The sequence below is a fragment of the Atractosteus spatula genome, chromosome 11 (genome assembly GCF_055471065.1).
Source record: "Atractosteus spatula isolate fAtrSpa1 chromosome 11, fAtrSpa1.hap1, whole genome shotgun sequence".
Lineage (NCBI taxonomy): Eukaryota > Metazoa > Chordata > Actinopteri > Semionotiformes > Lepisosteidae > Atractosteus > Atractosteus spatula.
Window position 1 is genome coordinate 10,808,988 of NC_142716.1, and position 23,451 is coordinate 10,832,438.

Here is a 23,451-nt window from a genome sequence, read left to right on the forward strand (position 1 = left end):
AAGAATAGAATGCAATAACACTGTAAAAATATTGACATAATTCCTTCTTTCAGGAATAAAGTGAATTGAAATACTTTTTGCGGGAGGTATGCCTAACATAATTTGTAATTTTAAAACAAATCATGGTCAATTTCACAACACTTCCCGCTTTCACTGAGAGGATATTAAACATATGGTACCCGTATAGAGACAAATGAGTTAAAAATACAAATTTAATTAGGATTTAATACCTTTTTTATGGTATACATCTAGTAATCTGATATAATTATGCAGGTTATAAATCACCATTGAAGAGACATGAGCAGACCCTTATATATTACAATGCAAAATCTTTTATCTAATATTTCAAAAGGAAATTAAATTTCTGCTTTACCAACTAAACTAAAGTGCTGCAGAGGTGGTTGAACATGCAAGTGTGAGCCAGAAAAGTGAAAATCTCTCTCTGCCAAAGAAAAGATTTTTCATGTAATATGGATTTTCTTTATGAGGAAACCTGCAGAGGTTTGCTTCTGGATTTATAAAAACAGCCCCCTTCATGAGGACCTTTACATTATGATGGATGGAAGAACCATCCATTTACTATAGAATATTTTTAGAGTCAATGAGAAGATTACCACTATGTGGTTTATAAACTGTGTGACAGTAAAAGGGATAGAAAAAACATAGAAAAAAACCTTTTGGACATTTCTTCAAATTCTGTTGGAATGTCTGTTTCATCCTCGTGTTGCCCAGTGGTTGCTTCAAACAATACAATGCAATGTTTTTGAACTGACCAAAAGAAATAAACACATTTAGATTCCTTTCTTATTAAATGTGAAATACGACAAATACGAACTGAGTCATTTTAGTTTGAATAATGTGCTTCACAATTGATTGCAAATTTTATACCAAGTTCATCTTGCTGAGTTTCTATGCTGCCCTATTTGCCTGCTATTGTTTTTCAAGCCAGGAATCCCCAAGTTATTTTTCATCATACACCCAAACACTTTTGGAAACAGCAGTTAAGAATGGCAGCAACCCTTACTACCATGCAGGAGAAATACATAAGTACAAACAGGCCCAACCCTCCAACCTGCTCACCTTCCAGGTAAATTTTTTCAGGTGGGTAGCTGCGTCAGCATGCATAGGCTGCAAAGGAACAAGTAATAGGTTTATTCCATGCTGGAAAAAAAAAGAAAGAAAACACAACGTTTCGGCCATGGGGCCTTCTTCAGGTGGGGCCTGAAGAAGACCTTCAGGTGTAGGGCCACACCTGAAGAAGGCCCCACGGCTGAAACTTTGTGTTTTCTTTCTTCTTTTTTTCAGCATGGAATAAAATTATATTTTTGACACACTACAAACTATGACACGTAGGGGGTTCACTGGTGATTGAAGAAGCACATTCCTCACTACAGTCACTGGAAGTCTTAGAGGGTCACTGTTTCACTGGAAGCCAAGAGAACTGCCATGTGCTCACTGATCTCTACCCTCAGCAAAGCTGATTTAGTTGTGCACGACTGCATGACCCCAGCTGCAGTTGGCTTGTGACATGACCCAGTTAAGAGCCCACATTATATGGATCATAGAACTCAAGTTACTTCAGGTGAGAACTTTTACTAGAGCTAGTATTTCATAATTATGTTTTGTTAAGTCATATTAAAACTGATCAGGAAATAATGTACTGAATTCATGCTCACCTATACTCCAGGTTTTACACCAGTTTCAATAGGTTGCTGAGGTATTATTTTTGTGAACATTTCTTTTGGTTTAAGAGACAGGAGACAGGAATCTTGACTAAAAAAACATGTATCCAAAATGCAGTACTTTCTGTTACACCATGGTGACCTCTCTTTTATATTAATTCATTTTAGAGTGTAGATAGAAATAAAAAATCCCAACATTATGATGTGCTACATTTTCAACAAATGCTACAATCAAATATCGTTCATGCTGCTTGTTAGATATTGACGTATACACTTCAAGATTTTTTTTATTAAATCCTGTTGTTCTGTAGGGACATACTGAAATCTGTATAGCCCCAAATCAGCTGGTTTGGATGTGTGAAATGCCTTGGATAAAAGTGTAAAAAGCAGATATGTCCCAGTGAGGATTCTGCAAAGATTTAATACTTTTTATTGACCTAGACTTATGTCTGTTGGGATAAGAGCTGAAAATGATAAAAGCTTTTATGTGACTTATTGATTTTACAGCTGTTTAACATTTAATTATTCTCTGTTACAGTATTCTTTGTACATAAAGCAGAGCCTAAATGAGCTATAAAGAGGAAATTTAAATATGAACCACAATAGATTTATGTTTAGCAGTTTTGAGCTTCTTTGTGTATCTTAATTAAGACAGTCAAGCATTGAGGCATCACTCCTTTTAGTAAAACGCAAAAGCCTTTTATAATATTTAATGATGATAAATAGATCAACAACGTGTTTGCTTGAGGTGTTATACGTTTCTAAATAACTTTTTAATTTACAGACATTCGCAAGATTCCAATATCCACTGGAAGACATTATTTTAAAAAATAACTACATAGCTGACTATACTAACCAGATTATCTCTAAAAGATTATTTCTGTGATTATACAGTATGTTATGGCCTATACTGTATATATGTATAGTTTAATTAGTACACACTAACAAAAAAGACTACCAGATGTCCTAGTATACACTGACATAATTTATCATCCAATCAAGCACTATGATTCTGTCAGAAAAAAAACATTTTCTTCAGCATCATCTGGCTGCTTCTGGTAACAGTCAGCAATTTGTAAACTGAAGTAAGACTGTTGCACATACTGCCACACCCCTTGGTTAAAAAGAAGGTTAGTGTTAGAGCAATATACCTCCTACCATTAATGTGGATAATTTAGTATGCTAGATATATTTATTGACCTTCTCACGAACCCTTTCTCTGTGAACTTCAAGAATGGTTAAGGTACATTCCTTTTTACAGCTGACATGAAGAGCTTACATCCTTTTGAGAGTGTGCTTGAACTATAATTAGGAGTTGCTTTAGAAAGCCTCTGGAGTATATACAGAATGGTGTAATTAGTATTATCTAAAAGGCCAGGTGGTCGCTGTGCTATATTGTGAAAAGAATCTACGAAGTGAGAGAGTTTTTCTCTGTCTTTTTTCTTCACGTTTAATTATTCCATGTGCTATATTTCACACACCAGTGCCCTCCTGTTGTTTGCACTTCTTTTTATTTTCCGAACATTATTTGCATCTTTCTTCTGTTGGTCTTCTGCCTTTGCTCAGAGTTTTATTATCTTGGCATCCTCTTTTGTTTCAGACTCTTTTATTCTCTTTCCCCTGAGCTGATATTTGTTTACTTTTGCTTTTCTCACTTCTTTAAGCAGTTATATTAATACCCATCCCTTTCAAATATTTATTTTTCCAAATTTTTCCAAATTTTTTTCTGCTCATCACTGACATTCCTGGAATGTCATTTTTTTACTGTGCTATCATAGACCATGCTAACATTTTACTACCTGTAACACAAATCAATTCCCTGCTCTTACAAGCATTTGAAAATGGAAGCCAGCTCCCACAATCTTTCTGATGATAATACTCAGTGATCCATGCTGAGTTTATGGGTATGTATGTTTCCACTACTTCAATATATTAATACATGTCTTACGTACAGTATGGCTTGTTTTCAATGTTCTTTGCTTATGAGAGCCCAACCCTCTGATAGCTGGTAGTTTCATTTCATATAGAAGACAGAACACATTTATTTCAGCTATTCAGCTGATTGCCTTATGTATGATTACATACATTATGAATAACAGTTTATTGTTAGACTGCCGAACGTTACCTGTTCCATCTGAGAATGTATCTTATTGAACAAACTTGGAAAATACTATTTCAACTTCACAGTAGGGAATTACAAAAACATTCACACCAGCATGTGTTCTGCATTAAACCCACTGATTAATTTTTTTGTTGCAAGTTTCATTGATAAGATAGATTGTAATGAAAAGACTAACTAGACAACTCCTTTACTTTATCCACAATAAAAAGATAGGAGAGCTTCTTTATTTCACTTTATTTTAATTCCCTTTATTTACACATTTTTTAGATTTCTTTAGCTCCAAGATTGACAGTATGCTCTCTACAACATATATAATTCCCGCACCTCCTCCCTGCTTGTCGAACTTTTAAGACACTTTATTGGCCTTATACAATTTCTTGGATTAGGAATTTGTCTTTTCACATCCTGTACCCCAACTTGCTCTCCATGAGACACACAGACAGGGAGAGAAGCTTGGGGTCAGAGCGCAGGGTCAGCCATTTATACAGCACCTCTGGAGCAGTTGGGGTTAAGGGCCTCGCTTAGGGGCCCAGCGGAGTAGGATTCCACTGCCGGCAGTGGATTCCAACCTTCCAGCCACAGACGCAGATCCTTAGCCACAGAGCCACCGCACCACACATGGTTCTGGTTCCCTTCTCTCCAGCTTCTCACTTCTTGACTCTGCATCCCTCAGTAAACTAGTTTCACACATGAAATCTACCACATCTATATTAGATCCCATTCCTACCACTTCATTTCAGTCTTGTTTCACTTCTCTCTGCCCGATTGTCCTCAATATAATAAATGAATCCTTGAGCACTGGTGTTGTACCAACGGTGCTCAAACCGTTGGTACTGCTGCCATTACCCCCGTGCCAAAAAAGCCTAACGTGGCTCTGGACAATCTAAACAATTTTCGCCCCATCTCCAACTTACCCTTTCTTGCAAAAATTCTAGAATGTGCTGTCACATTTCAATTACATAACCACCTCATTGTAAATAACCTTTCCGAACCCCTCCAATCTGGCTTCCATCAACTTCACAGCACAGAAACTGCCCTGGTCAAAGTTACTAATGATCTTCTGATAGCTTCTGATTCTGGTTCTCTCTCTATCCTCATTCTTCTTGATCTCAGTGCTGCTTTCGACACTGTTACCCATGACATCTTACTTTCCTGTCTTGAGACTGTGTTTGGAGTTTCTGACACTGCTCTCAAATGGTTCAAGTCTTACCTCACTGATCGCTGTCACTTTGTCTCTCTTGGCGGATCTGAAATTGGTCTCGTTTAGTCTGGTGTTCCTCACGGCTCGATACTGGGTCCCCTACTTTTCAACGTTTAAATGTTTCCACTTGGTCAGTTTTTAAGATCACATGGCCTCAACCATCATTTCTATGCTGATACTCAAATATACATCCATGCCAAGCCTGACACTGATGTGGCTGTCTCTATTCTAATTGCATCTCTGACATAAAAACTTGTATGACTCATAAGTGACCCTAAGTATAAAAATAACCAAAGGTGATTAAATAATTTGCGTCTTTTTGAAAATATCAAGGACAATTCATGTCCATGCACATTTAAAAAATATGTGTAGCAGAGGTATAAATTTGTTATTCCAAAAATAAAAATTAAGAAAAACTAAACCATGCAGTGCTGAGTAGAAAAAAAAAACAAGATCAAATGGTTGAACTAATGTGAAACAAAAGAATTCCATTATAATCCATTCTTTTCATTGTAATGTTGTAACTCCTTCTGGACACTGAACATCAAGTTCTGTGTAAATGAGCCTATTAATGGGATTATTCAGCATAAATATATTTAGAAATCAGAACTTAATATCAATCATTATATTCAAAAGACCAGGCACAAGTAATAACGATTATGCTTGTAAAAACAAAGTCTGTATGATTATTTTAAAGGGAATAAGTGATATGATTTAATTTTTTCATTTTCATTTTTCTTTTAGTCAAATACTTTAAGTGAACCATATAAGCACTGACTAATACATTTTTAAGAAGAAATCAAAGAACTTCCAACATGATTAAAATGAATTAAGTGGTTCACAAATCGACTTTGACATGTAAGCTTTTACAAATGTGAATGCCTATGTTTAAGTAATGAGACACTCAGTGGAATGAGATGAAGAGATAATCAGATTGTAAGTTTGGAACTTCTGTCAGAAGGATACTTGAGGGAGATATTACTCAAATCATTCTCTTTTTAACTGATTTGTGACTTTTCCTTCTCAGAATATCATTGACTTTGAAAATTTTACACTATTCTTCCATCCATCCATCCATTTTCTTACAGCTATGTCTAAATTAGGGTCTTGGGGGAGACTATTCCAGCAAGCAATGGGCTCAAGGCAGGGTACACCATGGATGGGACACCAGTCCATCACAAAGCAGGAAGACACACACACACAGACGTGCACATACTCACATCAGGGCCAGTTTTCCGATAAGCAGGTTAGCCTACCCATAAAAAATATGGGAAGAGCATCCAATCTCCACACAGATAGCACCCCAGGTCTGAACTTAGGGCCCCTGCACTGCAATGCAACAATGAATGCTGTTAAGTGTGTTGATTATTTTAATTTTGTTAGTATAATTTATCATTTAAACAAATCTGCACATCAAATAAATAGACTTTGTTTTAGAATAATTCTGAGGTTATCTCCTGTAGGGGTTTGTGCATTTGCTGGGACAATTATTAATTGTAGCAGTAAGTCACAAAATGATTCTTCAATGGCTATTAGAAAACCAACCTTGCAGAACAATTCAGCAACGCACACTCGGATACTAATACACAATAATACATTTATTAATACATAAAATGTGCATGTAAACATAACAGATCTTATAGTGAGGGTTAGCAGAATACAAAAGGTATATATTCAATCATGAAGAGTTACAAATACCAAGAGACACATAGGAATTAAATTGACATCAACTGTAGTTGAATTCTCGAGCTGTAATGCAGAATGTTGAATACTCATCCAATTTATGTGGATTCAGATCTCTTGTGGACACAAAGGAACAGCAACACGGTGTAGCTGCATCCAATCGGCGTCCTCTGGCCCAGTGCCAGGCAGTCCTGGTTGTGGCTGGAGGTGTGGGAGAAGGAGGGAGAGACTCCTGCTGCGGCGCGCTGGCAGTGACTCTCTGAAGACCGGCTAGTTAGTCCTGGCTGAACTAGCAGAATTTGTGCACATGAAAATTGAATGCGTGTCCGAGCAAGTCACACTCTTTAGATGGGAAAAAGACCGGTTTATTCACGATGTAGCGCTAGTGCTGAATACTGAGATTCAGCTGTCAACAGTTCTGACCATAGTTCACTCGTTGATCAGGCGAGCATTCACGGTGGGTTACCGGCGGTTCACGAGGCTTGCTGCTGGGCTAACATCGGGCGGATACTTTGGTTGCGCACGGACGACCTCCGGTCTCGACTCTTAGAACAAAGTAAAGTCCTGACACTCGGACACACTGGGTTTCCCATGATTGTCCGAGCTGAGTCTGAGAATGTCCTGGAGGGGCCCCTTCTGGGCTCCGTGCTGCCTTTTTATCTCAAGGAACTACTGTCGTTCATTGGTTAGAAGTTTCGCAGGCATTTGAGACCCAAGTGGTGTTATCCTGCTCTACCTGATTGGCTGATCAAGTTGGAGGATGAGTAACAATGCTCTCTGACCTTAGGGTTGTAAACACTTTTTACAATAACAGCAAGTGGTGTTCTTAGTACATATTCTTAGAAAAGAATAAAATGTTATGACATTTTATGAAGTACAGAATATAAGCTTAATAATGTTAGAACAAGCACGTTAAAACCAGAACCCACTGTAAGTTACCAAGTTAAAGACTTTGATGAATAAAATATTAATGCATAATAAAATTATTCATGATGAAGGAGGAAGGTTGTGTACTTTTGTCCAACTGAGCAATCTTGCTTTTATAAAATATACCAGCTTTTTAATGTTTAATGTTTTCCATAAACATGCGATATGTTGTGGTATGAGGCAGATTGTTGAACTACGTCCACCACGTTTTAACGCAGTGTACCTCACTCATTTTGAATGGCTGGATCTGTATACTGTATATATCATATATATATAATAGCCACAAAGAGAGAGAGAGAAAAGAGTTAAAATTTGGTATCCGTATGTATGCCCATAAATTAAATATCCTTTCAGCCATAATACTAAGGTAATAAGTTGGCTTTGAATAGAGGGGATAAAATGAAGTTATTGAAGTTTACTTGATCTGATGACAGAAGAGAAAGGGAAAAACAGAAATGACACAGGTGAAAAGACAATATAATTTATCTCTTCAATAACATGCAGTATCCTAAAGAAGGCAGCCTGTTGGTAAAGGGTTTATTTTCCAGCATCATAATGACTGTAAAACATTTAAATTCCATTAAAACACCTAAATACCAACAGAAATAAGAACTGAGGGTTCTAAAAGTCTCAGAGCTGCTGACAATGTGCTCAAAGAAGCACAATGGTCTTAGTTTTACAGAAGAGGGAAAGAACATGGAGTAATAGGACATAAATACATGGCAATAAAGTGCCTTACACTGTGATAGAACATCTAATATATGTACAGGTACAATGGCTGCTAAACAAGAACATTTTGATGAAAATAGTTTGCAGTAAAATGGTAGTGAAACATTTTTATTGTACACCTAATACAATATTAATCAATTTCTATATAAAAATCCAATTTCCTTGGGTCTTATTATTTTTTACTTCCAGCTAGCATACTGTGTACTATATATATTTATGTATGCCTGTGTATATAGACAGGCACAGTATAGGTAGTCACATTCTTACATCACAGATTCTAGTCACACCCAAATCACTCAACTGCATTTGCTACCTTAATTCAACTTGAGAATTGAGGACAAGAAAAATCAATGAAGAGTGTGATAAACATGAGCGACCTAATGTGTTCCTGTATTATTCTGCACAATTAAATTTTTATTATGCAGCATAATGAAGATAACTGGCAGGTAAAGGGGATTGAAAATGACACTGATTGAAAATTAATCTAATAAAGTGGCATATGATCCTCAACAGCTGGCCTGGACTGCATGTAGTCCATAAAAATATAAATGAATAAATAGGCTTGATATCTGAGAAATGCAGCACGATGATACCTGAAAATAGAAAAAATCTAATCAGCTTAGTGAATCAGATACTACTGTGCTTTTTAAACCATTAGTTTCTTTTTTAATAGCTGTAATAGTCTTTAAAAAAGTAAAGCCGGTATCTGAAGAAATTTCCTGTTAAGAAAACAGGCAAAATTTAACTTTTGGGGGGTGCATCTGTTTTTGCCTAATCAAAATCCGTTTAATTTGTGAAGAAGTAACCTTTAATAAAGCTGTATCTCTATATTTTTAGTCATTCTGTATATGTTGACTATGATATTTCTGTGTTAATGGAGTTATAAAACATTCATTCAGGAGGAGGTCAATTCTAATCTCGGACTTCTGCTCTCTTGCATACAGTATCACCTGCCTGTTTTTAAACCCATCCTTCCACCCCATGTTCACTTTTGCTGCAGACTCCCTGGTTCATTCTTTGCAATTCATTCCTTGAGGGGGGGTTGAGCGAACTTGACCTTTTGGCCAGGGCTGTTATGTCCTCCACCATGCAAGCTAACACCAATCACTAAAATATTAAGTATGCTATGTTTTTACTTTATATTTATTTATCTCACCATGCTTAGAATATGACAGAGGAATATGCTATTTCTTTTTCCAGCCAGTATCAGACATTAGCTGACATTGCCTAGAGCTCAACTTTAACTTCAACTCTAAAAGACATTGTTCTCTGGTGGACTTGAAGTGTATGAATTTAGATAAAAAAGACATGACTTTACAGTTGTGTTTTAAGAAAGATATGTTATGATGTATAGAAGGTAGCTAAATGTTTTGGGTTCTAATTCCTGTGGTTTTACTCCAATGGCCAAATCATGTACAGTTCTGGCATTATATGGTCATTATATGGCATTATATGTGAAGTAGTTCATCTAGTATCTGTGAACATTTGCTCAGACCATATCTACTTAACATTCGGTAGAATTCGGTAAGAAGGCTCTTTTGGAATATTTGCAAGGTTAATTGCAAGGAAAATTTAGGCAATGTTCCAAAATACCCTGTTGTCTGCCTGCAATCCTAGATGGAATTATCCACAGTTAGATAGAATCTGCCCTAATGGTCAACAATATTGCTCATACAGTACCTATAGCCTATAAGGCACCCAATAGCCATTCCTATTTAGTGACAGTTAGCTCTTTCCCCATGGAATTTTGACTTTCTGGGTCTACTGCAGGAATTTTAGAAAGCTGAACTGCATTAAGCCTTCAGGAAAGCTACACAAAACCCTTTTCAGGGAGAGCACACTTGAGGTTTGCATGCTCTGTCCCAATAGTTTTAGTGTGCACACAAACTATTCAATTAAAAGCCTTCTTACAAACAACAAGGTTTGTTCTCTTAAAAATAGTTTAAAATGTATAAGAAATAATTTAAAAGGCTTTTGGATACGACGTTGATATTTCAATTTGAGAAACAAAAATCTTGAAAAATTCTAACCTCAAAATTACTCATCTCCATAAAGAATAGTCTTTTTAGTACCTCAGTCTACCTTGGTATGTGTTAAATATGTTAGCAAGTAGTAGCTTTGGGGTTTTGGCCTCATGATTGTGAATTCCTAGAGTCCTCACCTTTCATTTTTACACACAAAAGTATGGTTTAACAAGCAGGAGTCTCAGTGTGGTGGTCTCTTCTGTTTTCTGAAGGTCGTAAATTTGGGTTTTAACTCTCCCTGTCAAGTCAGGATCTGAAAAGGAGACGGTCTTATTCTCAGAATATCGATTGCACATAGCAGGGGGTACTTTCCTCTCTGATGATGTTAGTGAGTGCCCTTCAGGGAGGAAAGGAAATGATCATGAATCCTTGAAGCTGAGAACACAGTTGTCTGGCTGTTACTCGGATGCAAACATTGCACAGATGCCTGCAAATCTGCTGTTATTCTGGGAATGTGACGAAAATCCAGATTTGGTGCTTTCATGTTTCAGCACCAGCATGTTTCCAATGATCAGGGATTGTACTTACTCAAGCCATTATTAATCTGTTGAAAGTTTACAGTAGTGGATGAAGAGGCTTAGTGAGTTAATGATCTTGTATTGTTTTTTTTTCTGAAACTGGATTGACAGTATTCTTTTTTTTTCTGAAAATAATTTACTTGGCTGCTGAATAAAAATCTAATTAAAAACAAACAAAATGACTTCCGATTTAATACTTCAACCTCTTTTCCTGTATTTTACTGCATTCCAGTGTTTGTGAATAGTTGTCACTCTTCAATATTATTTTCTCAGAATGAATAATGATGTATAATGAAAGGAACACCCATACACAATATTAATAATACAAGTTTATAGGCAAGCTATGAAAAAATTAGTTTTTAAATATTTCATGAAGGAGCGCGAGACTCCTTTTGTTTGGGCATGATTTCAACTCCTGCTATAAGCTGAGAATTGCAAGATACCAAATCAGCAGCAGCTAATATTTGTTTCCACTTTTGTTAGTTTGCGTTTGCTTTATGAATGTGATCTATTTTTAATTGTGTTAACCTTTATTTTTATTTTGAGAAAAGACTCTGGCCTTTGTATACATTAATTATTTTGATTTCCTAGAAAGTACTACAGTAACATTTTCTTTTTCTTTTTAATATCTTTTAAAAATGGTATGGGTTGTGTGCAACTCTACAGTTACTTGATTGAAATGTTTTGTTTTTCTCTTTCAGGTATTCCCAATAATCTTGGTCCTGTTAGTAAGTAACACAAACAAATAAAAACAAAAACTGCTAGATGCTTTGCTTTGCCTTTCAAGACCTAAGGTCCACTTGATGTTCAATATTAATTTCTGATTCAGCTTGACTTTTTACACCCATCACATTAGAGTAAGTGATCACACATAACTGAATTTAAAGAATTCTTAATGGTTCACCTACATTTGCAAAGAAAATCAATCACTCTCAGACAAAGAATCTAACGTACTTCCTACTTTATTTTTAATTGGAAAACTCACATCAGCAGAGTATATGAAAATGTTCCATATACAGTATATATATAAAGAAAGAGAGATAAAATGATTGGCATTTTAAAATTAATATAGAAATGCAAGCCACATGCATATATATTGATAACGACAAAATTGGTCTAGAAATATCATGTTAATTTTTGTATAAATGACACAGTAATGCAAATCATTATCTGCCCCAGCCAGTTTCCCCCAGAGTGCTTGGATGTGTACAGTTACAGTTGCTGAGTGGATGGATAAAAGTAAGACACAGTGAGTGGGAACATGTCAAAGTGCATTTATGTCCTTCAAATTTCAATATCAGTCTTTTAAATAAATTGTGCCTTAGATAATGGTATAGAGTATTGTGTGCACTATACAAAGTAATAAAAATAAAACAAATATGCATTATTTTTGTATAATAAAAACTAAATGCAGTAATGTACAGTATCAGTTTGATACAGTATCATGTGGAGCTACTGTATTAGAATATTCATTATTCCATTTGATTTACTCCACTAAATTAGACCTGACCAGGGGTGTCCTGGTGGCACAGCAAGATAATTTAGCGTGAGTCCATGAAATTCAACTTGTCCAGTGTTATTAGCATTTGGCTTCCATTCTGTTTAAGTTCAGGATAATCAAATCAACTACAATATGATGTAGTGTCACAGTGAAAGTGCAAAATATGTCTTTGGGAATTGGACGGCTATCTTTATAAATTTATGGTCCCTCAAGGAGAAGATTGAGTAGTTTGGAAACTGGTGAGATAGATTTAAAATAAGTATTTGGAAGCAATTTGGAAACTTGTGCTGTGCCAGCTACTACTGTGCCAACCACCTACTTCTTAATGTAGAAAGATGCCAAAATTCATGAGTGCAGACCCATAGGAATGCTGAACGTGATAAATATTTCTTCTCTAATTTTGCTGAATGTTGCTGTGAGATGAATAATGCTATGTAATGAATAGGATAACATAAGGTGCTGAACAAATTGAATATCCAAGTCATGGCTCTCTTCAACAATGCAAAATGGGCATGGGGTCATCATATTGATACAATGTACTAATTCTAAATTTAATAGCTGTGTATTTTGATTAGTCTTTTTTCAGCTTTGAAAATGTACCAAGAAATGTCTGGAATTATTATTATTGTTATAATCAGAAATGTGTACTGGATTAAGTGGATCTTTAGAACCGGTGGTGTTTATGGTCAATGTTGTTTTATGTGCATGCATTGTGTTATAGTTGTGCTGCATGTTTTCCATTCCACTAAACCATCATCCTTCACGTTCAGCACTTCTTTTCATTAACAGACTTTTCGATCTGAATCCTTAATGGGAAGGCTCAATACAAATTTCCGTCCATGTTGAAAGGACACATAACTGGGGAGAATCTCTTCAGTTGTTGTAGATGCTGGCTGTCAATAGGGGCTAAACGCGTTTCTGAAGCACCTTTTGAAACCCATATTGCTAATTTCACCCAGCATCCTTGAATCCTAGCGACCTCGAAGAAAGAATAATCTTTCAGTAAAAATCATTTCTCTAACAATAATGTATTGAGTTATTGGCATGGTGGAGATGTCATATGTTTTACGACAACCTTAAAACAATTCCAAAGTTCTTCATTTCATTGTTACTTAAATGTGTATACTCAATTACGACTGGTTAACAAAGCAAAGCGTTTCCCATCCTTTTTTTCTGGAACCATAATTCAGCCTTTTAGATGTGTGTCCTTTCTAATTGCCTTTATGTTTGCAGTTATTTCTTTATTCCTAATAACTGAGATTCCCATTAAGGTTGTTACTGTTTTTTTACTTGATATCATATGACAATGGCAGTGATCAAAGTACCTTTTTTCAAACAAAACTACTGGAGCTTGAACTATGAACCAGGAGGTTCAAAAAAGGCAAAACTAGTCATTAGCAGCGATAGTGAACTATAGATTAAATTAGGGAAGGGAATAAGGAAAGGGTATGCATGTAGATATTGTTTATAGTGGAATAAGCCAAAGTATTTAATGATGCAAAATGTTTGTCTTCCTGTTTTCTTCTAATATCTGTTTCCATAATCTTTTGTAGCGTAAGAAAGAGAGACAGATATACTGATATACTTAGAAAATAGACAAAAATTATCTACTGTATATACTGTACAAACCCCAAAGCAGCTGGGATTAAATCATAATTGTGGCTCTCATGGTTTTTTTTTTGCCAAATTATTTTGGCTGAACAATGTGTGGAATGGATTGAATTAAATTGTTCCACAACTACCATTGCCTAAAGATCGAAGGTCGTTCAAGGTATCACAGACATGTACAATCTCAGCTGCTTTAAATTTTCCAGCTATGCCATGATTAAAATGTAATCCCAGTCATGATAAACACTGAATTCAAAGATGGAACCACATTCAGAGCGTGGAAAAGCTGTCCAGGGGGAGGAGAAGGGGGGGTGGGGTTGTGGCACTAGACTTTACTGCTGCCTCTGCTTCACATGACATTGAGAATATTCCATTTCCAGCTACTTAGCACTGCTATTTCCCACCGAAGGAAATAAAGAATTGTATGTAATTATGAGGTTATGCAATAATTTCACATGCACTATTTGTTTCCTTTCACAACATGAAAACCCTTTCTACAAATATATTGAAATAACATATAACATGTCACATGAGCAATATTTTGAAAATTGAAATCCATTTGAAAGCACTCTGTTTCATCTATTTTGAGATTGTAATGCATTTTAATGCAATATAAATTTAGTATAATTCATATTTTGGAATTATTTTTAATCATTAATTTTAATGCTATGAGCTCACATCCCATTCAGTAGATTTTTGGATAATGTGTCATCTAGAATTACAGTTTCCAGAAAACTGCACAATTACATACAATATATCAGAGTCTGTTAATCTGTTTTGGGGATGCATTGATTGCTCGTATTTGTCAGGCTTGGCAGTCATATGTTGTGCAAGTGCATATGAACAATGAAAGCGGGAGATGTCTGTAGTTGTATTTGTCCACTAGTATATTGACATCAGAAAAGTCTCATATAGTCAGTGCTATTAATAACTCCTGATTTCTCCTGATGCATGCAGTTCGGCCGAGTGTGTCATCTCTAGGGGTTGCTAACCGAAATCAAGGTAGGATTTCTGAAACAAAACAATAAAATCCTTATGCAATAACAGGAAAGTTACCTAAAATTCAAAAGGAAATCAAACTACGCAGCTTGGATTAGTTTGATTTTTTTCTGTTTATGTTTCAGTTAAAATGGTATTTGTTTTTCATTTTAACACCTTATTTTTTTCCCCTCTACTAAGATGGTAAGACTGTGCAAACTTGGTGAACTAGTGAAAAAAAATACAGAAGGCAATTTTAATTTAATGAATTTATTTACTCTTCCTTTACATTTCTTGCCAAAACTGTACACTATACAATGGCTGCTTTCCTGGATCATCTACACAAGCCCTCAAGTATAGATTTTGTCCCATGAAATGGGCTATATTAGAGGAACATTTCCACAGATTTCAATAGCCTTTGATTATCCTTTCCATTTTAATTAGGCTTGATACTTGTAAGGATTCTCAATTCCATCTTCCACCAAAGGAAAAGAAAAAGGCAGTGGGGGTTTTATGTAGATTGATTTCAGGCAATCTTCAGTTAATCCCTTGTGCAGATGTGCTGTGCAAACATCTTGCAACTGCCCTTTATATTTATAGTCCCAAACAAGCAAGCTTTTTTTTTCCCAGAAAATATTTTCTTTTTAAAAAGGAAAGCAATGATTTTGACCTTTATTATTTTGTTATTAAGGTTGAAAAATGCAATAGTTGGCTTCGGTTTTTTTCCAGTGTTGTTCAGAATCCTTTTTCTATGATGTTGTGAACAAACCAAGGAGATGATCCCACAGGGCTTGCTGTAAAGGAGGTTGTTGCATTAGGGCATGGAGTCCTAACCTGTTTGTCCTTTGTAGTCTTTCTCTCTAAGGCATTTAAAACAGTAGCAGTATTACACTGAAATGGAGCATGATTACATATTAAAAAAGATATACTGAAAATAAGAGCTGTAGGAATTTAGTATGCATTCAGGTCAATAATATTGTACAACTGTTGCAAACTGAAGAAATAGTCTTCAGCTGAATAAAGAGAATCTTCACAGAGAATGTGCACAATTGCCTACATTTTTCCAATTTAGATTAATGGAATTTTACAGTCATTTTAGTAGCTGTAACCATATCATTAGAATACAAATGTCGATTTTTCATAATGTTCGGGTAAAAGTAAAATATGATAAATGGCTTTGTGCCAATTTAGCGCATATACATATCTTAAAGTACAGACATTTCCTGTGAAAAATTGATGGATTTCAGGCATTAATACCTACCTTTGCTTACTTACAGTAATAACTTAACATGTATATCCATGATACTTACATCCTGAAGGATATAAATAAATATTACACCATTTTCATTGGTTCTTACAGAGTAAAATAATTTGCATAAATTCCCTTTTTAATTTTTTTCTAATTGGTCTCACTAGAATTGCCCTGCAGGCTTCTGATTTAGTGGGTAATGGTGCATTTCCTTAATGGATTTCAACTGTTTTTTGAATATGTTAATCATTAAACCAGCATACTGTATGCACAGTATATATATATTTTTAAGATGTCATATACTGTATGTACAGTATGTGTTTGCAAGGATATTCAATGCATTTTTCTTTAGTCTTGACATCAACAGTTATTAAAGAACTGTCAAGCTCACAGGGGCTTTCATACTGGCACTCCAACCCAAACAACAGGGTCACAGTGACGTGGATTAAGCTGTCTCTAGTGTAAAACAATCCACTCAGAACAGCATAACAGACTTTAGGATCTGGGCTGATGTGAGCAGACCCAAAGCAGGTGAAAGAAAGTGCATGATCAGTGCTGAATGAAAGGCCAATGGTCCGCAGCGATCCTGAAGTTTCATTCTCACAAAGAACCTGAATCAAATTCCTTCTAGAAGAGCCTGGATCGATGCAGAAAGGTCATGTTATGAACAAATACTGCATACGAGTGTTGTTCATTTAAAATATATTTATTTATTTGACAAGTTTAATAGGTTTTCTTTCTTGAATAACATTATGGCACTTTGCATTTCCACTTAGTTGTTAGTTGTTTAATCCTTTTGTAAATATTAAAAATGATAAAGCAAGTTTAAGTCTGTTCCGTAGCTTAAAGAGGCTTTACCTACTCGATAAATAACACACAAAATAAATATAAATAAAAAACAGCACTGTGGCTGAATATACAATGTAGATAGATATCTTACAGGTTTATTCACGGTTAAGGTGTCTGTTAAGTGCAAGCAGGCGCTGTGAGGTATGGTAATGTGAATATCAATTATCCCTGGCCGTTTCACAATGCAAGGAGGCAGAACCATCTAAAACAGACTTCAAATTGTGTTTTTTGCATACATAAAGTCAAAGTAGCAGGCACAATCATCTGTTTTGCATTTGTTGAGATGCATTTATCTGTGAAAATCTGTTTAAACGGTTCTTTTTCCTCACAATGTCAATCAGTCAGTGCTAATTAATATTTATTCCTATAGTAGATATTTCATTTTTTTATGCAACTATCCTGCTGTTACCAGTATTTGGAATTTCTAAAGTCACTGAGTCAGGCCAGTGTGTGTGCATATCTTTACCAGTGAATGAAACTGGATATCATCACAAAAGGAACATTTTATAGCAGTAACTACAAGTACAATGAGAAACTCTGGTCATTTTGACTCGTGCTCTAAGCATTTTGTGTGTTTTGGTTTCTACAGTTTCTTTGATTCCAGTATTCATTCCACAAACTTTTTGTAAAAAAAATGGCTATTTATTCCAGATGACGGTTAGATGTTTTTTTTCTCAAATAAGAAAGCATTAATATCTCACTAGAATTTCACCTCACAGTACCATTGAACCTCTTCGGCTTTCTACTCTTTGCTTTTGCTTTTTACAGTAAGTACTGTCTTATATAGCATACAGTTTAATCAATAAAGATTTTGTTTCCTTATTTGTATATTTTTGCAGGATTTTTGTTGAAAATAATTGAAAATAATTGCAAGCAAAGTACTATATTGTTTTGTAATGGAATTTGAATTAAGACTTGTATTAAAGTTCTTTCTCTGTTCAAAACTGTATAACATTAGAGATGGTAGCACATCATTGAAGCAAATCTACGCAATCCAAGTGTCATGCATTAAAATTTCCTATTCATTTAACAAGTAATTACAATACAGCAGCTTTACACTGTGTCATTTTAGTGATTGTTGTATTAAATCCATAAACCCCTTTCTACTGTTGTTGACTCAGAAAAGTGTTCTTCATAGTATAAAGACTCAAATCCTTCTTTTCTCTGTTTAATGGAGGCATTATCTTTTTTTAACTTATCTAGTTGCTCCACAAGTTGCTTTGTCAACTGTCCCTTCAATTCAAGTTGCAAACAGCAAGAGAGGTAGGAATTCTAAGATTCATACAGTGCCTCCCTGTGTTAGTTTTTGTTGTGAGAGCTTGCACACTGTATGAATCTAGAATAATCGTGAAGTGTATGTGGTACCTACCAGGCACGTCTTTCCCTTTCAGTATTGGAGAACAACAGGTTGAAAAATTAAGTTGTTCTATTTTAGAGGAGTTTTTTCCCTTTAATTAATGACTGAAAAATTCTGAACTTTTGCCTTTAAGGTGAAAAAACTGTCGCATAAAGTAATGTTGCTTTATACAAAAAATAACTTGCTAACTACAGTCCACCAGATTTTATCAGAAGTGAGCATTAACACCTTAAAGATTAAACAAAGTGTTTTTTACATTTTTTAATTTGTATTGAAGTAAATTTGAATCATTCCAGTGCAGCCAAAGTCTTCATACATTTATGAAATGTATCAACTTATTTGGTTTTTTTTTCTATTAAATAACAAAAATGTTCATTTTACGTATTTTGCTATTTGGAGTGTACTTCATAAATACAATATTAAAGATGAAAATACCAGACATTTTGAGAATATAGAAAGTTTTCTAAGTAAGAACTATAAATGTCAAGCTTTAAATTGTTCATAAGATTATTTTCTTTTCAATAATGGTTTTCTTAACAGGGCAATAAATCATAAAGGGTATCCATAACTATCATTAATATCCATTAACAGACTGCATACTGTCCACATAAATCAAAGTGTTGTTAAAACTTAATACCACCTACAAGAATGTTAGCATTCTTTAGAAAGTTGTAACAGTCATCCCATTTTTTATACCTCAACACAGATTTGGAGACACAAATGTTTTTTAAAGCTCCTATATTTTAAGTTCAATAAACAAAAATGAACTGCTTTTAGCACAGTTAAAGAGACAAAAGTTAAAAAAAAACAATAATTTGGATCAAGGATATTTCCTAGTGTATGTTTGATAATAATTTTATGTTGCATGCATTTTGGTATAATTTCACCATTAGGACATTTAATATTTGAAATTAGAACTTATGTCATTTTAGAATTATCTGTTCTACTTTCCTTGATCATATACAGTAAGAACTAAAGTTGCTGGTATTTTCTAAACACTGAGTAAGACTGCTGTGTGTTGCAGTATTAACATGTACAGTATAAGATCTAATTCTGTTTTGCAGAAATTTGAGAGTACAATTTGTAGAAACGTGTCTAAGGCATTTTGTAAATTATAGCTGTTCTATACATTAAGTGCTAGGCAAAATAATTGTTTGATCTTTATCTAGGTAAACGTATTGTATGTGTCACTGTGAATTTTTATCTTTCATTATTATGTGGATATGCACCTCAGGCTGATACTAGGTTCTTACACTTCAAGAGTACTGTCATTGATAAAGGTATATTCCACAAGTACTCAAAACAAGTACTTCTTGGTATGAGACGCAAGTCAAAGTTGTCTAATATAGCAACTTCATATAGTCATAATATTTTGTCAGTGCTGTGTTTCCTTTTCTTTGTTCAATCCATTGTATTTGTTGCAACTGTGTTATTATAAAAAGAGTGCAGACCATCATTTATAGTATCAGACAAAGCCTTCCTGATATTCCTCTTTGGAGGGACAGAGGAGCTCACTGTATGTGTTAGCAATTATGTTCAAACCTTGCTCCAATATACAGTGTATATAGGGAGTGTGCAGTATAGAGCAGGATATGCACAGCTATACACTATGGGATGTCTACAGTTATTGACTTATACAAGTGTGGGACATATCTTAAAATGTGAAAGTTCTAGCTCCTTGTATTTAATTTATTTTACCATTCGGATTTAATAATACAGTCTGGCAATATATATTGTGTATATGATATATATATAAAGTTTCAAAATGCACGATATGTTCATGCCTGCCAAGGTCGAAAATTACATCCTCTAATTATTTTAAATTGTCATGCTATAGTTTCATATAAACATTGCTTTTGTAGTGTTCTGGACACCCATCCATATTCTATGTGCTTGAAGGCTATGCTTGAACAACATGCAGTTCATAAGCCCAAGGTGATTGGACATCTAATACTGCTGTCTTGTGCTAACTTGCAGCCATTACTCGGTTCATTTTTTCATCCTAATCACGCATGTGATATGCTCTATATCTGCTGCTGTATACATTTTGTATACATTTCTGTTCTTCCTTGCAAGACTGTGAATGCTTCGGCCACTCCAACCGGTGCAGTTACATCGAGCTGCTAAACTCAGTCATTTGTGTGAGCTGTAAACACAACACTAGAGGGCAGCACTGTCAGTTATGCAAGCTCGGCTACTACAGAAACGCTACAGCAGAGCTGGACGATGAAAATGTGTGCATAGGTCAGTTTGATCATCATAATAAATAATGCAGCGTATGTCCTCCAGCATGATCATGTGACAGCTATATGGTTAATCGACCACCTTTTCATTTCCTGCTAGCTGTTTTCACAGACCTGATACAGTGACTTTAACACCGTTTTCATTGGTTACTCACTGCAGACAATGGGAAAGTAAGAAATAAAGGTGAAAATTTTAATTGCACAATATTTATAGATTATAATTACATCAAAACTCTAAGGTGCTATCCTATTTCTGAAAGAACAAAGGAACATACATAAATTGAGGAATTTTTAAACTGATGCACATATCATTGACAAATGCATTCCAGTTTTTGGATTTTGCACAAACTGTAGGGGGCACTACTCTCTTCCACAACATTACCTTGCTTTTATTGCTCTGTTAATATTCAGATCTGTCAGGAGAATTTAACCAGGTGTTTCCAAACAGATGTTCTCTCCAAGATGGTGTAACATTTGGGAGATTTTGCTGTAACACTGAATTAAGATATGCACCCCAGTAACAAATCTATAAAATCTGTTAATATATTCATATTGCCTCAATGTGTATGAAAACTTTATTTCATTAATGTGTGTTACGGTTTGGGAGTAAAACATAATGAAATGGATCATACTGTATATGATTATGTAAATTAGATAAAAACAGCTCTAACATGTTATTAAAGACAAAACAATAGCCTGTACTGTTATATACTGTACCCTAAAATACACAAAATCCTGTGAGTTACACACTATTGATGTACTATGGAAAAATTGCTTTATTAGTCTGTAAATAAGCACAAACTGTGCTTTTATAAATAATTTACTTCATCTGGTTTATTTTTATAACACAAAATACTTAATTCAGAAACCATATCTAATTTTGATTAATCTTAGTATAATGTCATATTACGTTATGTTTCTCATATGTAAAGTAATTGAAATTATCAATACATTAATAGAAATATTAAACGTTACTTATATGAAGCATGTTATGGAATTTATTAAAATATACTGTATTTTACATCTTTATATGTATAGAGTATTTTAATTCCATAAAAAAGATATTTGGAAATTCCCATGTGCTATTGTGAACTTTTCACATTTTTGCATCTGAAAATCTAATGTTACATTTCAATATTTTTCAGTTATGGGGATTACATCTTATGTTTTCATATTGAAAATGTAACGCATTAACTAAGAGAAACATCTGTTTAGGCAATTTATTTCAATAACTAGGTTGAAAAGTTTCATACAATAATCTTGCTTCCTTTTGGCCTCTAGGTGTGAATGCTATTAAAGTTACACACTTGTTGAGGTGTTTTTTTCCTGCGGGTCTAATTAGCTTATATTAATTTTTTATATATTTTTAATCTCTAAGATAAATCTGCCATTGTGATAGTTTTGCTTTGGACAATGTTTCCATAACAGATTAAATTTTATTTCCAAATAAAGCTTGTAGGTGTCACTTACACAACATCAGTGCTCCCTTGGAGTAGACATTTCTGCACCCAAAGGGAATTTAAATTAGAGAAAAACGCGATTATTGCTTCATTATTGAAAGTGTGCAAAGAGAAAATGCCTCTAGGGTGATTGAAGCCTAGAGATGTAATTTATTTGCAAAACAGAATGTGCGGCTGAGCATTAGGAACAAGCCGTGTCCACAACCAGGTTGGCGCTCTAGCGCTGTTTGTTATTTCTCCCTCCATGATCAAGGTAAAAAAAAAATTGCAAAGACTTGATGTTGATTTAATTGCCTTCATGTTGCCCAGACTGCCTGGAACAATATTATTTTTCATTTCTCTACGTTTCTCATTAGGAAAAAAAAAGAGAGAAATAAACAGTTTTGGTTTTAAGTTTTGTATAGCTTAGGAATTTAACATTGAAAGGACAAGAGAGAAGCTTCTTCAGGGAATCTGTCAATAAATGTTGAGATGCTGCCTGAGATGATACTATGTAGCAATTAGAATAGGAAGCAATGCAAATGTATGTCTCGTGAATTCTGTGAAAATTTAAAATGCAAAACATTTCACGAGTCATGCCTGGTGTTGGATATAATTGACACCATTCTATTTGGAAAACATACATTTTATCAAGTAAAATAGGACAGCCAGGCAACCTCTTAACTACCCATTTCCAGGTACGCCTGTCAACAAACAATATAGCATGCATATTTTCTTTTGAGACAAGAAAAGATGTATGGGATTTCAAGCCCAGATTTGAGTCTTAAGGGATTAGTCTAAAAAATGAAACATACATTTAAATGATGGAAGTAGACCTGTGCTCATTAGAATATTTCTACAGTATGAAACTCAATGTATGTGTGTAAAAATCATCTCATTTAAAATTAATTTAAATGTGTAATAACACATCTCGATTGTCATACTTTCATGTTAGAACCCATGTCCTTCTGACTGTTTAAATCTATGAACTTGCCATTGTCTATAGTGAGTTACAAATGAAAGAAAAGAGGTCTGAGCTTATTTGCTAATGCTTATTTTTTAGTTTGAATTTATTAGGTTGTGTAAGCACTCCACCCTACAGTTATATTACCCAATATGATGTATCTTGAAAGGTGCTATATCAATAAAGGATGTTGTTATGTATTTCACTTGCCAATTACTCAAATGAAAAAGGTTAGTCCTTTTTCTTAAATGGTACAGTTTAATGTTTCTTTCTGAAATGATGCTGTGCATGTTAAATGAATATGTTATTACACGATGTCATATATTTAAGACAACAACTGTAGCTTCTTTATTTTGCAGCTTTAGATTTATTTTCTT

General features: G+C 34.6%; 1 protein-coding gene across 1 annotated transcript in view; it reads left to right on the plus strand.

Moving 5' to 3' along the window:
- ntng1a (netrin g1a) overlaps positions 1 to 23,451 on the plus strand; it is a 114,406-nt gene that overhangs the window by 78,519 nt on the left and 12,436 nt on the right. The window contains exons 5-7 of the mRNA XM_088927688.1: positions 11,588 to 11,614; positions 14,953 to 14,997; positions 18,275 to 18,334. Of these exons, the coding sequence (XP_088783814.1) occupies positions 11,588 to 11,614; positions 14,953 to 14,997; positions 18,275 to 18,334 (132 nt within the window). The remainder of the gene's footprint in view (positions 1 to 11,587; positions 11,615 to 14,952; positions 14,998 to 18,274; positions 18,335 to 23,451) is intronic.